This window comes from Venturia canescens, chromosome 9 (genome assembly GCF_019457755.1).
Source record: "Venturia canescens isolate UGA chromosome 9, ASM1945775v1, whole genome shotgun sequence".
Classification (NCBI taxonomy): Eukaryota; Metazoa; Arthropoda; class Insecta; order Hymenoptera; family Ichneumonidae; genus Venturia; species Venturia canescens.
In genome coordinates this window covers 19,570,659-19,585,558 of record NC_057429.1, presented here as the reverse complement: position 1 = coordinate 19,585,558, position 14,900 = coordinate 19,570,659, and the positions used below count along the sequence as shown (strand labels likewise).

The 14,900-nt window shown below is 49.8% G+C and overlaps 1 protein-coding gene across 1 annotated transcript in view; it reads right to left on the bottom strand.

Annotated features, from left to right (window-relative positions):
- Window positions 1-14,900, bottom strand: part of LOC122415558 (uncharacterized) — a 32,230-nt gene that overhangs the window by 9,385 nt on the left and 7,945 nt on the right. The window contains exons 10-11 of the mRNA XM_043427761.1: window positions 12,685-12,827; window positions 2,183-10,761 (exon numbers count right to left, since the gene is read on the bottom strand). Coding sequence (XP_043283696.1) covers window positions 2,189-10,761; window positions 12,685-12,827 — 8,716 coding nt within the window. The 3' untranslated portion in view covers window positions 2,183-2,188. The remainder of the gene's footprint in view (window positions 1-2,182; window positions 10,762-12,684; window positions 12,828-14,900) is intronic.

The following is a 14,900-nucleotide window of genomic DNA, read 5'->3' as shown; positions in this document are numbered from 1 at the left end:
CGAATTCATGGATGATACACAATCAGCGACAATAAAATTAACGATACAAATGCTACGATAAAAATTCGCAATTACTTCGATTACTGTCTGAAAACGTGTTCGTTTTTGCCTCTCTTATTCCACTTCCACCGATTATTAAATTCTATTGCAATTCCGCGCAACCATTGACGAAAAAGTGTGCTTTTGACATCGTCGTCGTAGCGCGCATTTCTTTCGTTTCGTTTATAATAATCTACATTGAGCAACGTTCTCTTCTCCTTGATAATTCATAGAGCTTTTTCAAACTTCGATTTTCGAAAAGCATCAAAGATTCGATCAATGAATCAATCACTCGGTATTAGGAAAATCGAACCGAAATCGCGCTGCTTTTACTTCGTAAACGTTACTTTGCTGCTTCTTTTTTCTTTCCATTCGCGATGATTGTCATCCTCGTAAAATCAACAAATCACGATCAAATCGCTCTCAATAATTCCTACGTTTCTCGTATCAGTTAATTCTGTATTTTTTTTCGTTTTCGTGTTTTTCTCTCATTTTCTGCTTTTTTTTTTCCTTTTTTTCGTTCAATAATCCAAACGTTATTACACTTAATCGTTAAATACTCCTTGAAATTTGAGACCTGTTTGGTATTTAAAGCCTAACGCATAACTTTTCTCAACTTCGTGCTCGTCAACTCGCTCTCAAGTTAACTTACAATTCATTAAACACGAAGCTCTCAAAACACTTATCCTCGCTTCGATTTATTTTCCTACACTCGAAATAAACTTAAAAATTGGTTCGTATCATTACTCAACGCTCTACGAAATCTTTGACCGGATTTTCGCGGTTTCGCATCTTTCCTGTATTTATACGTGTATTTACATACGCACATATATTCATATATTTATGTGTATACTTCATTTTATATATTAATATATGTACGAATGTTTTTAATGTAAAAGGAATATTATTGTTTATGTGTCAGACTCCATGAGCGCGTAACAAACATTCGACGTTTAAACTAATCGTTACTCCTTAAATTTATCATTTAATTATTATAAATATTATTACTGTCATAAGTACTCGTGATTTTTTCCATTTACCGTGGATCATTTTGATCATAAGGTCATCGAGTATTTCCGAATTTTGTTCATTCGCTCTTGCAATTATTGCAGTTACGTTTATTCCCGTTTTCCCTGCCTCTTCGCTTCCCTCTGTCACTATTTTTGTTCGATCATTAATTTCGAATGACGGTCAAAGTATTAGCCGGATTCTTGAAATAACTCGGTATTGCTCAACGATTCGAACGGTCGACGAGAGCTGGATGATCGAATTGTAAATAAATGGTTCGCGCGACGAGGCTTGCGAACCTTTGCACGTTCATGGAATTTGGCAATTACATTTGAAATTTCATCCTTCAGGCGTTTTTGGCGTAATCTTTAATTAAGTGACGTCGCAGCTTTTAATCGGATTAAAATTTCGAGTCTTGATCGCGTCGACTGCAAAGAAAATGTGTCAGGAAACTGGAGAGCCAAAGCTCCGAGTTTTTTTGGCGGCGTTATCAAAAAATCGATAAAAAGAAAAACGATACAAAACGTTTTTGACTAGATGACGATACTGTACTTTCATCGTGAATATTAATTGAGGCAAACTTCCGTTTTGTCGAGGACATACAAACGCGAGTTCACCGGATATTGACGAATTGCAAATCAATTCCTTTCATCAACGCATTTTTAAACGATGTATATATAGATATATGTATTTATACGAATCCATTTAAATCGCGGATAAATCACTGCGATTAGTGGATTATTCAAAGTTTCCTTAGAACAGGAGGCTTCTGTTCATAAATACGTTAAGCTCGCTCGTTCGACGATTGCTTTGCTCTATTGACCTTCGTCGTTGTGTGCGCGCGTGTCTCTGGGTTTCGTAAATCTCAATAATTCTTTGTGCTTCAGTCTCGGAACGCCGCTTTGAGCAGACCAATTCCACCTGGCGCTTTAATTGGAACGAGATCGCAGTACGGACGATCCGAATCTCGCGGGATAATAATCGTCGGTGAGAACTGCAATGAATACGAGAACGATTAATGCGAAGAAGGATGAAAAAAATTGGGTGAAGAATAGTAGAGAAAGTAAAAAAAAAATGAATGAACGTTCGATGGATCAATTGACATTTCGTGTTGGCAACTGAGTGACGCCGAGACCGGTTTTTAGCGCTTCTCAGTGTCTTGGCGAGAGCGGAGCTCGTCTTCGTCGGCGATGTCGATGCTCGGTTCGGCGAGCAGCGGGGGCGGCAAGCTCGTGACGTCGAAGCTCGAATCTGTGCTGGAGACGACGTGGCCGTAGCGGACTTCGAGATCGACGGCGACGCGGTGTCGTCTTTTCGCGTTCTGTTGCCTCTTTCGTCGATAAGCTCGTTGGCCGCGGTCCGGAGTGTGGCCGGGACTGTCCATGGAGGAGGAAGTGTCGCCCTCGCTCTGCGGACTTCTGCACGAGGAGTAAGGCAACGTTTTAGTTCTTATTTGCGCTCGAACTTGCATCGGGGGACTGGAAGTCGTGGACTCGCCGCTGAGGCTCGTGGTCGAGTAGTAAGGCGTGGTTTTCCCCCGGGTCACGACCACCGGCCTCTCGGTCGATCTCGTCACGTAACGCTCCTCGTGGACGGGCTCCCCGTAACCGCGGTCCGGCTTGGGCGACCTCGAGGCTCCGGCTTCTCGCTCGCTCGTCAATCTCTGCTGCTCCTCGAACGACCATTCCTCTTCGCGACCCCGGGCCGCGATGTCCGCGTATCTCTCGTGCATGTCCTCGGAACTGTCGCCCGGACTGACCTTCATCCGGACCTGCTCCATGCTCGTGTATCTCATTGCTGGAACGTTGTCGTACAGCTGGTCGTCTTCGTCCTCCTCCGGAATGGGCCCGGGGATGCTGGGCAACGGACCGGCGTAGTCGTCGATGTCCTCCTCGTCGATGGTCTCGTCGTACTCGTTTTGAAAGGTTATTCGAGGCGGTGAAATATCCGTGAAATTTGGATCGGAGGAGTCTTCGAAGCGGCGACGGTGGTGGGCGTCGAACTGACTCTCGACGAATTTTCTCGCCTCGTCGAACTCGTCGGGCACCTGACGATCGTTCATGGCTTCGACGTGCCGCCGAGAGTACCGCGACGACTCCAGGTCCCGCTCGTCCTCCTCGTCGTCGTCTTCGTCCTCGTCGTCGTCGTCGTCATCGTCGTCGTCGTCGTCGTACAATCGACTCTTCATCGTTTCCATCATAACTTCGTCCCGCTCGTCTCCACCGGCTCGCGTCAACGGAGGACTCTCGATTAGTTGACACTTGGAATTGGGCCTCATGCTCGTTATGCTTTTGTCCGAGGTCGTCGTGTCGCTTTGACTCTTTTCCGTCGCCACCGCCGAGTAATACTGCTGCGGAATAACCGTCGTGCTCCCGGACCAATCGGAAATCGAGGCTCCCAACTCAGCGAGAGAATTGTCGTCGGATTTCGTCCCCGAGTACTGACAAAATTGTCGTACCGTGTTGTTCGAGCTCGACCATTCCGACATCGAGAGACCCATGGAAGTGTCCTCGCTGTGGGAAGAGCCGGTGATGTAAGAATTCGACTTGGGTTTAACCGCTATTTTAACCGTGCCGTCGATCGTCGTCGCCGAGGCTGAGCTCTGCCCGTCCTCCATCAAAGTCGAATGTAAATCGTCGTGCAGGGTGCGATTCTCGTCGCTCGAATCGCTGTCCTCGGCGGCCCGTCCTGGCGTGTTGTCGGGCGTGCTGTCGGTGACGGTCACCCGAACAGCTTCTTCGGGTTTTATCTCCATGTAATAAGTTTCAACGTGGCTGACGACCTGGTTGTCAAAAATTGGGGAGCTCGGAGGCGAAGGCCAATCCTCCGAGGCTTGAAGCTGCAATTTCGACTTTCTCGATCTCGGGGATTTCGTATCGTCGTCCTGCTGACCGGGCACGTCGATCGGAATGTCCGGGAGCTCCGAGGACGTTCTGCGGTCGTCGGAAACCGAGGGGAGGGCTGTCCCCGAAGGCGGATCCGAGGACAGCGAGGGCTGGTGATCGCTGGAGATGAGCGACTCGTCGTCGAGGCTCGGCGAGCGCGAGCTCGGCTTGAACGAGTCCTCCAAATCGCTCTTGTCCTGCTCCGAGGTCGTGGAGCGCTCCGAAATCCGAGACAGGGTCCGGGACAGTGCGAAAGCTCCGTAGTTCGCTATCATATCAGGATTTATAGGAAAAACTAAGCCCGTTGGGAAATCCAAATCTTCTTGAAAACTGTCCTCGTTCGGGCCGTTGCTGTCCTCGGACTGGGACTGATGCTGATTCGGATCGTCCTGCGGCAGCCAACCGTCGTCCAGGCTCGAACTTCCCGAGCTCTCCAGTGGGAAAGGCTTCCAAGTGGAGCTCAGTTCCGGGGGCTTTACCGCGGGGTTACCGTTGCCCTCGTCCTCCCCGAACGTTTCTCTCCGAGACTCCTTGATCATCGCGATTTCTCGGCGATCGAATATCGGCTGGATCTGTCCGATTCCGAGGGGGCGAGCTATCGAGCAGGAGCTCGAGTCCGGGTCCTCCCGATCGGGGGTCCACGTGTTGGTTTCTTCGCTTCTCGAGCGCTCGGTGCTCAGCCGATATTTTTTCTCGATGTCGAGTTTATTCGCCGAGTCGTCCTCGTCCTTGCGCTGCTGCTTCTGGGGCTCGTCTTCCGGCAGTTCCTCCGTCGCTTCCTGCTCGTCGTCTTTTCTCATTTCGAGATACTCCGGCGTCAGTTCAACTTCGACGAGGGTTTTCTCGTCCATTTTGTCGACCCCGTAATCCGGCGACGACAAGTCGCTGTCGACGGTTTGCATGTGAGCCTGGCCGTCGAGGGCGTCGAGCGTGTCCTCGGAAGTGTCGCCCGAGTCGAGCCGAGGCTTTTCCGTTTCTCTGGCTTGGTATATCACCTGATCGAGCATGTCGTCGTGGATCTCGTCGCTCGCAGGCGCTTCCGCGTCCGAGCACTCCTCGATCGATATTTGGATCGGCGACTTTACCATGTCGGGGACGTCGTCCGCCTCGAGGTAAACAACCTCCCCGGAATAATCGACTCTCTCGACGGAGCTCACGGTCACGTTGGGGAGCTCCTCCCGCTCGATCGAGTCTCGAATGTCGTCGTCGATCGGCGGCAGAACCGGGGGCGTTACGATCTTCTTGTTCGAATCCCGCCTCTCCCCGTCCGAACTGTCACTCGATATTTCTACGGCTCTCGATCTCTCCGAATCCCGGGACTCGCCGCTACCGACTCTCTTGGACCGCCCGGAAATCGGACTCTTCGATGAAAAGTCGCTGCCCCCCGTGGACGTCCTTATGTCCGCGCTCGTGTCCTGCATCAGGTCCGTCTCCGCCCCGGACTCGACCGAACTTTGGTCGATGAACCTCGTCGCCCCCTCGATCTTCGGCCCGGACGATTCGACTTCTCGGTTATTCGGCCGGTGCGCCGACTGCTGCTGCGCTTGGGCGTCGTGCTCGTACGGTATGAGGTCGGGACAAGTCGTGATTTCCTGGCACTCGGTCAGCGGCGACTCGAGATATTGCGCCGAGGTTTCCGTCATTGACAAAGAATCGGTGAATATCTCAGGCACCGTCGTGTGATCGGTGCTCTCGGATCGGTGATTAGGCGACGCTTCCATCTGCACGGATTGTTGTTGCTGCTGCTGCTGCTGCTGCTGCTGCTGTTTCACTTGCTGCGGTTCGATTTCCTGGTTCTCTCGATCTTCGGACTCCTCGAGAGTATCAACGGTGTCGTCTTTGCTGGAGAAGGCGTCGGCAGGTGGCAGCTTGTGGAGCGAAATCACCGGGGCATCGAGAGACTTTGCTCTCCTCTGGGCAGTGGGCGAGAGCGCGGCGCCCTGCCGCTGCAGCAAGCCGATGGCGCTGCCCTCGGACAAGCCGAGACGAGCGCCCGAAAACAAGACCGGATTACGATCGATTTTTCGTGAACTGAGCGGCGATTTCGTCGCTGGCTTTTCCAACGCCGGGAGCTCCGCGGCTTGTTCCATCTCCGGTATCACCGGAATCGGTGATTCTCGTGAGAAACTCGGCCTCTTGACGAGCGTGGACTCGAACGCGCACACCTCCGGACGCCCCTCCGGCGAAGCGACTTTGATGACTCTCGAGGGCGAGGCTTTCGGCGTCGCGCTCTTCGACGCTTCTCCCTTGCCTTTCGTCTTCTTCGGCGATACTTTTTCCCCCGAATCTTTCTCCGTGCTCCCGAGACTCTTCGATATTCCGAGCGAGCGTGGCCGCTGCTTTTCGCACTTTAATATCGCCCCACCTTTTATCAAATCCTCGTCGACCGACGCCGACTTCGCTCGCGGCTTTTTCGAATCTCCCCCCTTCTCTTCCCTCGAAGCCGAGAACGATCGGTCCGGCAATCTCGTCACCGACTTCGATCTCCCTTTCTGGATTATACTCACTTCCGGCGCGACGTCAGTCGAGTCGATTATTATTATTTCCTGCGGCATCTCGCCCAATTTCAACTTGGATTTGTCGATCTTCGAACTCGCCGGTGATATCCGCGACTCTTTCGAGCCGCTCTTCTTCAGCGGAGGCTTGTCGCCCTCCAGGGACTTGGACTGCTTCTTGAAGTCCTTTTTCGTGTCGAACTTGGGCCTTTTACTGCGCTTCGGGGAAACGTCCTGGACGAATACTTTGTTCTCGACTTCCGGTGAGAGCAGGGTGTCGATCGGGGCCTTTTCTTCGGCGAGGGAAAGCGACTTGGACCTCAGCGGCTCGGCGTGCGGCCTCAGCATGTAGGGATTGAAGTCCGGAACCTTGAGACTGTCGAGCTCCAGGGCCGGCTTGACCGGGACCTCGTCCAGCGGCAAATCGGCGACGGGGTCAACGAAGTCGTCGTATCCGGTGTCGATTATCCGCGGACGCGATATCTTCGTCGGTGAATTTTTATTTATCTCGGAAAATCTCGACTCTATTCGGTCCAGTATGCGCTTCGTTTTTTCCGGGATACTCGGCTTGTCGAAGGCCTTTTGTTTGTCGGGGGGGGTGAACGCGGCCTCGGCAACGGGCTCGACCGATTTATTCGATTCGCTGCACACTCTTTCGGCCTCCCTCGCTGCTTGGTCGGCTAGTTTAATCGCCAAATTTTCTTTCGACGGCACCGCCGGTTTGACAGGCAGGGCGGGCTTCTCCGTGCTCGATCTTTTCTCCATTGAACTTACTCTGATCGGCAACGGTGGCTTTTCTTTCGTACCCGGTTTAATGGGGATCTCGGGGAGTGGAATTTTCTCAATGCTGTCTTGCTTCTCGAGACCGTCGTCGGGGACTTTGAGTCTCTCGTTTTCACGGCGCTCGATCTCCTTCTTTATCTCCATGCCAACGACTTCGGCCAAATTCGTAGGAATTTTCACCTTCCCCGGTGACCTCTCGGAGCCTGAGCCCCTCGAACTCGAATCCGGGGATCTCGATTTTTCGACCAGAGAAACGAACGTGACGCTCGGATCGGTCGGGGACAAAAGCTTAGGCGACGATTTCTTTTCGATGGACGATATTATCGCGACGTTTGCCTCCGTCGGCGACAACTTGGAAGACTTTTTCTCGAGGCTCGTCGATTTTGTACACATTTTATCGGCGCCGACGGATTTACCGGTTGCGAAACGATCGAGCGAAGTCGTCTTCAGGGGCGAACGGTTCTTCGGGGAGCCGGAAGCCTTCGCGGGGCTTCCGTCCTTCGGGGAGAACAGGGAAACGAAGCTTTTCGAGTCGGTCGGTGACAGAATCACGCTCGGGCTGCTCGTCGTCGAAGCTCTCGGCTTTTCGCTCGAGGGACTGACTTTTTTGTTCTTGTCGGGACTGACGAGAATGCTCTTGGGGCATTCCACCGTGGGCTTGACGCTGCTCGTTGGCGTCAATTTCGTGAGGTCGAGACAGGACGCGTCGGTGAGTACTTTAAGGGGTAACTTCGGCAAGTCTTTGCCGCGCCCGGTCCTGCTCGGTTTGCCACTGTCCGACTCGGATTTTTCATCGGAGGCGGTACCGTTCATGACGTGACGTTTGTGAAGGGTGTAAGGAATCTCGGGATTGGCTCGACTCCGGGCCGTCGGGCCATCGGAGAAGGGGTCTTCGTCGCCGGAATCGGCGGGAGTCAGGTCGATCGATTTCTGGTGCATGAGCATGTGGCGCTTGCTGTTCGAGCCGATCCGAGGCCTCCCGGGATTCGGGTCGCTCTTCGTCCGCTCCACGGGAACGTGCCCCGAGAGCACGGAGTCGTCGAAGCCAACGACGATGCCGCCGATTATTTTGGGCTCGTACTCGCTGAAAACTGATTTGCCGCGGACGGATTCCCGCTCGTTGGGAACCCCGATGATCGTCTCGGTTCTCGAGTCCATCGACAGCTTCGACTGTCTCTCGCGTTCGCGCCTCTCGTCGTCCTTCCTCGCTCGCTCGAGGCTCCTCCAGTCGTCGCGTTCTCGAGGCTTCTCCTCGGTGCTCGCTCTCTCGACGCGGCCCCTGCTCGCCTTTCTCAATTCCCGTTGATCCGAAGCCTCCTCGGCTCTCCTCGGATCGAGCTCGTCGCGTCCCAGCGATTCCAGGCTTCGACCTTCGCGCGACGTGTCCAAGCGCTCGAGACTTTTCCGCTCGCGCGAGTCCAGCTTGCTCAGACTGCGCCGGTCGTTGGAAGAACGTCTCTCGACCCGGTGGCGCTGCTGTTGCTCGAGGCTCTTCTCGAAAGAATCGTGCCGCTCGAGGGAGCTCAGGCGCTCGATCGTGCGCGGATCGAAGTCGAAGGTCGGCCTGGACTCGCGAGTCTCGACGAGCTTGTCGACGCTTTTGCCCCGCGGACTCGGACGATCACGAGGGCTCTTGCTGCCGGAATCGAAACGCTCGAGAGTGTGACGCTGCTCGTAGTCGAAATGAGGACGCCCGGGACTCTTGCGGGACTCGCGAGAGTCCAATCTCTCGATGCTTCGTTCCCGACGTTCACGAACCTCGTGATAGCGTCCGCCGTGTTTTTCTTTCGGGCTGCGGTCGAGGCTCTCGACGCTTTTCACCCGAGGCTCGTAGCGACGGGCGCTGTTCCTCTCCCGGGAGTCGAGACGTTCGACGCTCCGCCGAAGCACGCCGTGGGAGTCACAAAAGTCGAGGCGTTCCATGCTCCGACGTTCCCGGGAGTCGACGCGACCGATCGACGACCTTTTCTCCCGCGAATCCGCTTTTTCCATTCTCCGAGCTTCCCGCGAATTTTCTCTCTCCATTCTCTTGCGTTCCTCCCGCTCGTTTATTTTACGCTCCTTTTCCGAAGGTTTCAACAACTTCTCGACCTTGAAGTCGTCCTCCCGCCGGCGCTTGTCGCCCGAGTGAGCCTGCGATCGCCCGAGGCTTCCGGTCTCGACGTAGAAACGCGGCGACGGACAAACGTTGTCCTCGAGACTCGCGATGCTTCGAGCCCTCACGGTTCTGCCGCGAGGGGTCGGAGCCTCGAAAATCGTTCTATTCGGATCGACCGGACTGAGGTCATCGTCGATGCGGGACTTGGGACGCATGATTCCTTCGTCCCGCAAAACTTCGGAATCAACGTGCGATATCATCCGGTGCTTGGGCTTCAAATTCTTGAGCTCGTTAAGCACCGTCAACTTTTGCTGGAGTACAACCGGGTCTTTCCTACTACCTGAATCCTGATGGGGAAGGGGAGGCTTGTTACTGCTAGTCTGCTCCAACGAATTGGAGTGTCTCGTCTCAAATTTACGTTCGATCTGTGTACCCGTGCGCTGTATTCTGGACTCGGTAACGATGAAATGATTATCGTTATTTTTAACGGGGCCCGGAGCGGTAGAGAGGCCGAGCGAGTACCGATCGATGGGCTTGGCTCTGCTCGTCGTATTTTTCAGGTCGGCGAGCACGGATTTGAAGAGCTGCTTGTCGGAGGATTTGACCGATCGGTGCTTGACGAAGGAATCGGTCTCCGAGTCCATCTGGAACATCTCGTGCTCGATTCCTTCGTCGTCGCTGTTGTCCGATATCGGCTCGTTCTCGTCGTCCCGAGGCGACGAGTACGACTCCGGGTACTCAAACTCGTGCTCCCGCTCCAACAGCTCGTAAGAATCGTGGGACAAATCGTCGTGCGACAAGTCACCGGCCTGCCCCGATTCCTCGTGGCCCGATTCGGTCGACAACGAGGACGTCCCCGGATAGGAACTACTGTAAACGCGATCCGGTACTGAATCGTGGTCCAACGAGGGCAATTTCGAACTCGCAGCGCTGTACGAACGGTTGCTTATGTCGTAACGAGTTATCGGATTGTCCAGCTCGCCCTGCGAAGGCAATTCGAACGGCTGCGCACCCGCCCCCCCGCCGCTCTCCTCGATCGTCGACGACTTCTCATTGACTTCGCGGGTACGAGCTTTCCCCGAATCCTCGAAACTCGATGCGTACAGTTCACGACAACTCGCCGAACGCTGCCACGGGTGCCGGGGTATTGGTCGAGGTGGTGGAAATTCAGGTGGACTGCTGTTAGAGGGGCTGATACGACCTGCTGACGATATCCGATGCTGCTGATGCTGGCTCATAGCAAATTGTTGCAGATGCATTTGTCGATGACCCGGATGCACCTGGTTGGGCGTAGCCGGTGAATGTACGTCTATAGATGTTAGCGTCCGAGAGGACATAGCTGTGTCTTCGCGACGGTGATGACTCATCCCTCCCATCGAGACACTCGTCACAGTCGTCGGAGAATCCAGTGTCATCGAACCGCATGATAGAGACAGAGCCGGCGTTCCCAGTGCTGCAAACATTTTTTTACATTTTATTACACGTTCTTCGCTCAATTATTACTTCTCCCAGTTTTATTAACATTTTTATTAAATTCTGGGCAGTACGGTTTTGTGCTGTTTCGAAACATTTTTTGTCTCCTCTTCGAATCTCTAATTTCAATCGTTCCAGCACGAGAGTAACTTTCACTCCAAATATTCTGAGGATAAACATTTCTTTGAACGAATTTTCCCAGCTTTTTTTTTACATTGTTTTCACAAATTCGACACGATGCGAAAAAAATCTTGTGAATTCTCCAGTTTTACTGAATTTCTTTATATTGCTTGCAAATGATGATCGAATTGTGGAAAAAATTATAACGATCAGGGATCATGAAATGCCAGACTTCACACAATAACCGTTTCTCCCTAAATTGTATGAAATTTCGTTTTTTTTTTTCGATAGAGAGGCCGAGGGAGTGGATGGATAAAGGGTCGAGCTATAGCAAGCAGTTTTCAACATTGAGGAGGCTCAGTCAACGCTCGTTGTGATTTAAGCTGTTTCGTCCACATTTGCTCGGCAATTTTACGAAAGTCTGGTTGAAGGAAGTGCGTTTATTTGTTATTTATCCGCGAATACTTTGAACAGCGCGACTATTGTATTGAAAAATCGAGATAAAAAAGTGAAAAATTTTTGAAGCATTGAGAGAAAATTCTTTGACGAGCGTAATAAAATTGAAATTAGTATACTCAATTTCAGACTTCCTCGAACAGCATCTAAACTCGTTTGGTCCAAAATCATTCACGAAATATTTTCAGGGGGCAGAAAGTGTCGAATGGAAAATTGCGTAATAAAATCTTTTGTGTTCGCCTTTTGAGCGGACCTCCCCAATGGATCGAGCATCACAATAAGCTGATTTTCTTCAGTGTGTGTTGTGTAGTAACGACGAATGTTCAATCGGTGCTCATTCTCCCAATTGATTGAACTCTCAGCAGATTAAATTGGTTCAAATGTCGTCAAATTTTCTTCAATTCTGCTTTATTGCGACAGCGTTATGAAGCACGCACTTTTTCTTTCGATTATGCAGCCCGGGAAAATCATACTCGAAGCATCCTACGTTTGTACTGCATGTATTTTTCCATACGAAATACGAGAGGAGACAATTAATGAAGCCACTTTGAAGTTAGCATCTTTTTCAACGCTGCTAACTCCAAAATGATTCCTCGAGCACTCGAAATATCGCACGAGCTTTGAACCTCAGTAAACAATAATCCCCAAAAAAAAGTCGCAGGATTCCACAATCAATATTTTTCCACCGCACTCCGGTTCGTGGGGAAAAAAGTTTTTTCTCCAAATTTTGAATTCCAACTTTCACTATTACCAACTTTACCGAGTCTCAATTTCAGTGAAAATTCAAGCACGATTTTATCGAGTATTTCAATAATAATATCATTCGCTAAAACGATCTCATGCTTCTAGGAGCGTCAGCATGGAAAAATAGGATCGTGGCTACGACGCGTTGCTTCCATTCGGAGCGTGCGAATAGCCAGAAAATATTGATTCCCATGATAAAGCTCGTTCGCCGAAGTTTCGAGCCCCGCCAACAATTGCCTGCATATCCAAAACCGTATGAACATTTCACAAATACCTTAATGTGAATGTTTGTATTAAAACATCAGTATAAGTACTAAATCTACTCTACGATAGGACATTCTTATTTACAAAGAAACGAAAAGTAACGCTCGAACGTAAAAGTAACGATGATACAGAAATAAAAAAATTAAATAATAAAATAAGATAAAAAATCTGTATGAAACAGCAAATTTGTAGTATCGCTTTCTTTTTTTTAGTATTGGACAATATGGAATTGAGAGAAACGAAAAGAAACGAGTGTTTTCCGTGATTTTCCGTAGTGGTTTCTCGTGGTGGTGGGTTGGTTTTCGCTCGTGGTACATACCAGGGTCGCCGAGGGGCAGGAGGGGGTGGGCAGAGATGCTGGAGCTGCCCATAAGGGAGCTGCTTGGGGTGGCGCCACGATAGCCTCCCCCCTCCGAGCCCTGCAATGCCCTACCACCGCTAGTCTGCCGGAACGAATTGGACCTGCGAGCAAGAGAGAGTCAAGTTCAGCATCAGACCTATGCCGCCAGATCGACAGGCTTTTTCATTTGCGCTCTATTCGTTTTTTCTTCTCTTATTTTTCGAGATTATTCCTTATTTTCTTGAACGTAAAAAAAGCTTGTTTCTCAATATTTCAGAGCACTATTCATCGAGTCGTCTCGAGGGAACGGTCTGACTTTGACTATTGAATCGATTATTCTTTCGTATTTATATTTTCTTCTCGTTTATTAAGATTAAAATTTCAAGCTATGATCTCTAAGCACATAAATGCATGTTGCGTACATCGTTATCGGCAAGTGCTAGTTATTTTCGTTTTATTAAGTACGAGAAAAGGGGCTTTTGTGTGTGGAGATAAATTATCTTGATTCTGGGGAGGGGGGGGGGGGGGTGAGTGGGGGGGGGCTGCTTTCTCTCGTGTTTTCCTATTTTATCGAGTGTCCCGAAGCTCATTATTCGTCTCGAATGCTCCGTGACAACGAGCTCCGCATTTTACTGTTTTTTTTCTCTCAATATTGTTTCCCCCCTTATTTTTACTGTTGCTGTCTCGTGCCTTTTCGAAGGAGAGAAAATATCGACGCCTCCTTCTTTTGCCACCGAGCTGAGCTTCCTTTTTTCACCTCGCAAATATATAATCCTTGAAGTTTGCATGCTCAAGGCGACACAAGGGTGAATAGAGAAACAGGGACGGTGTCAGTCATTTGTGTGTGTCCATGTGTGCGTGTGTTTCAGACAAAGATAAAGGGGAGAGACAGAAAAGAAGAGAAGGACTTGACCGTACCGCTCTCGTGTTCGAGCCCAATAATTGTGCAATCAACGATTATTATCTGTACAGAAAAAAACGCTCCGTTTGCGTAAGTGTCGAGGGATTTATCCTTCGTCATCCATAACCGGTTAAAACTTCAAGGAAATATTCACGAGTCTGCCTCAATCTCGGTACACTTTGAAATTCTTCGTGGAACGTTCAAGCTGTAAATTCATTTTTTTAACTATTATTTAAAGTCGGAAACTGTGTCAATTATCACTTGACAGTTAATCGTTGCCCCCTGTACTTCGAAGCACACTCGATAAATGGAAAAATTTTGATTTTCTTGCGTTCATCTATTGCATTTCTTTCGATATGCAACGAGCAGAGAAAATCATCGTGTTTGTGTACATTTGGGTGACCGAATGCTCATTTTCATCGATGTTTCATCGTCATTTGGGAAAAAATGTTCAATCTTTAGCGAGCTGTCGCGGAAATAAAGGAAAGCAAGTACCTTAAAGATTCTTCGAAGATAAGTATAACGATTAATTGATTTATCCTGTAATTACACGAATTTTATCATTAGCAAGTCCCATGTTCACTGACGCATATTGTCAAAGATTAAATTTCAATTGATATAAATAATGTTACGTGATTGAGAATGTGTGTGGGTGTGTGCGCCGATAAAATATCCTCTAAATGTATTTACAAATCTATGTTATTAAGATATATAAATATATAAATATATTAAGGGGTGTCGACAGGTGATTTTCTATCGTTTCTACTTGCTATCGACGATTATTCTGTTGCTAGATATTTGACACTGGGGATTCGTGACGTTTGCGGATGTGTTCGTGTGTGTGGTTTGGGGCGTGATGGGCATCGAACGTTATAAATTTTCCTTTTTTGGTACTAATATTGATTTTGTTATTTGTTCTTGCGGTTTCCCATCGACGAATTATTCAAGAAAGGGTACATCGATCATTCGGGTTTTTTCGTGCCTGATGGTGAGCCTGACTCCCCGCCACCCCTGTCCGAGCAGGCAACACTAACAAACGTAAATATAAAATCGAAGGAAGAGATAATAAGACAAAAACGAGAGAGAAAATAATAGAAAATGAATGTAGAGACTTCGACACTATTTTACAACGGATGAAACCGGGTCGTCGAGAGATTTACGTGTAGCCAAGATTTAGCAAAGGAATCGGGGCGGGCAGTGTTCGAATGAAGGCAAAATCATTTTTCAATATCGCGAATGAATCGTTGTAAAGTTATCGAGGAATCATGATTATCGTTTTACTCGAAGTTTGGCG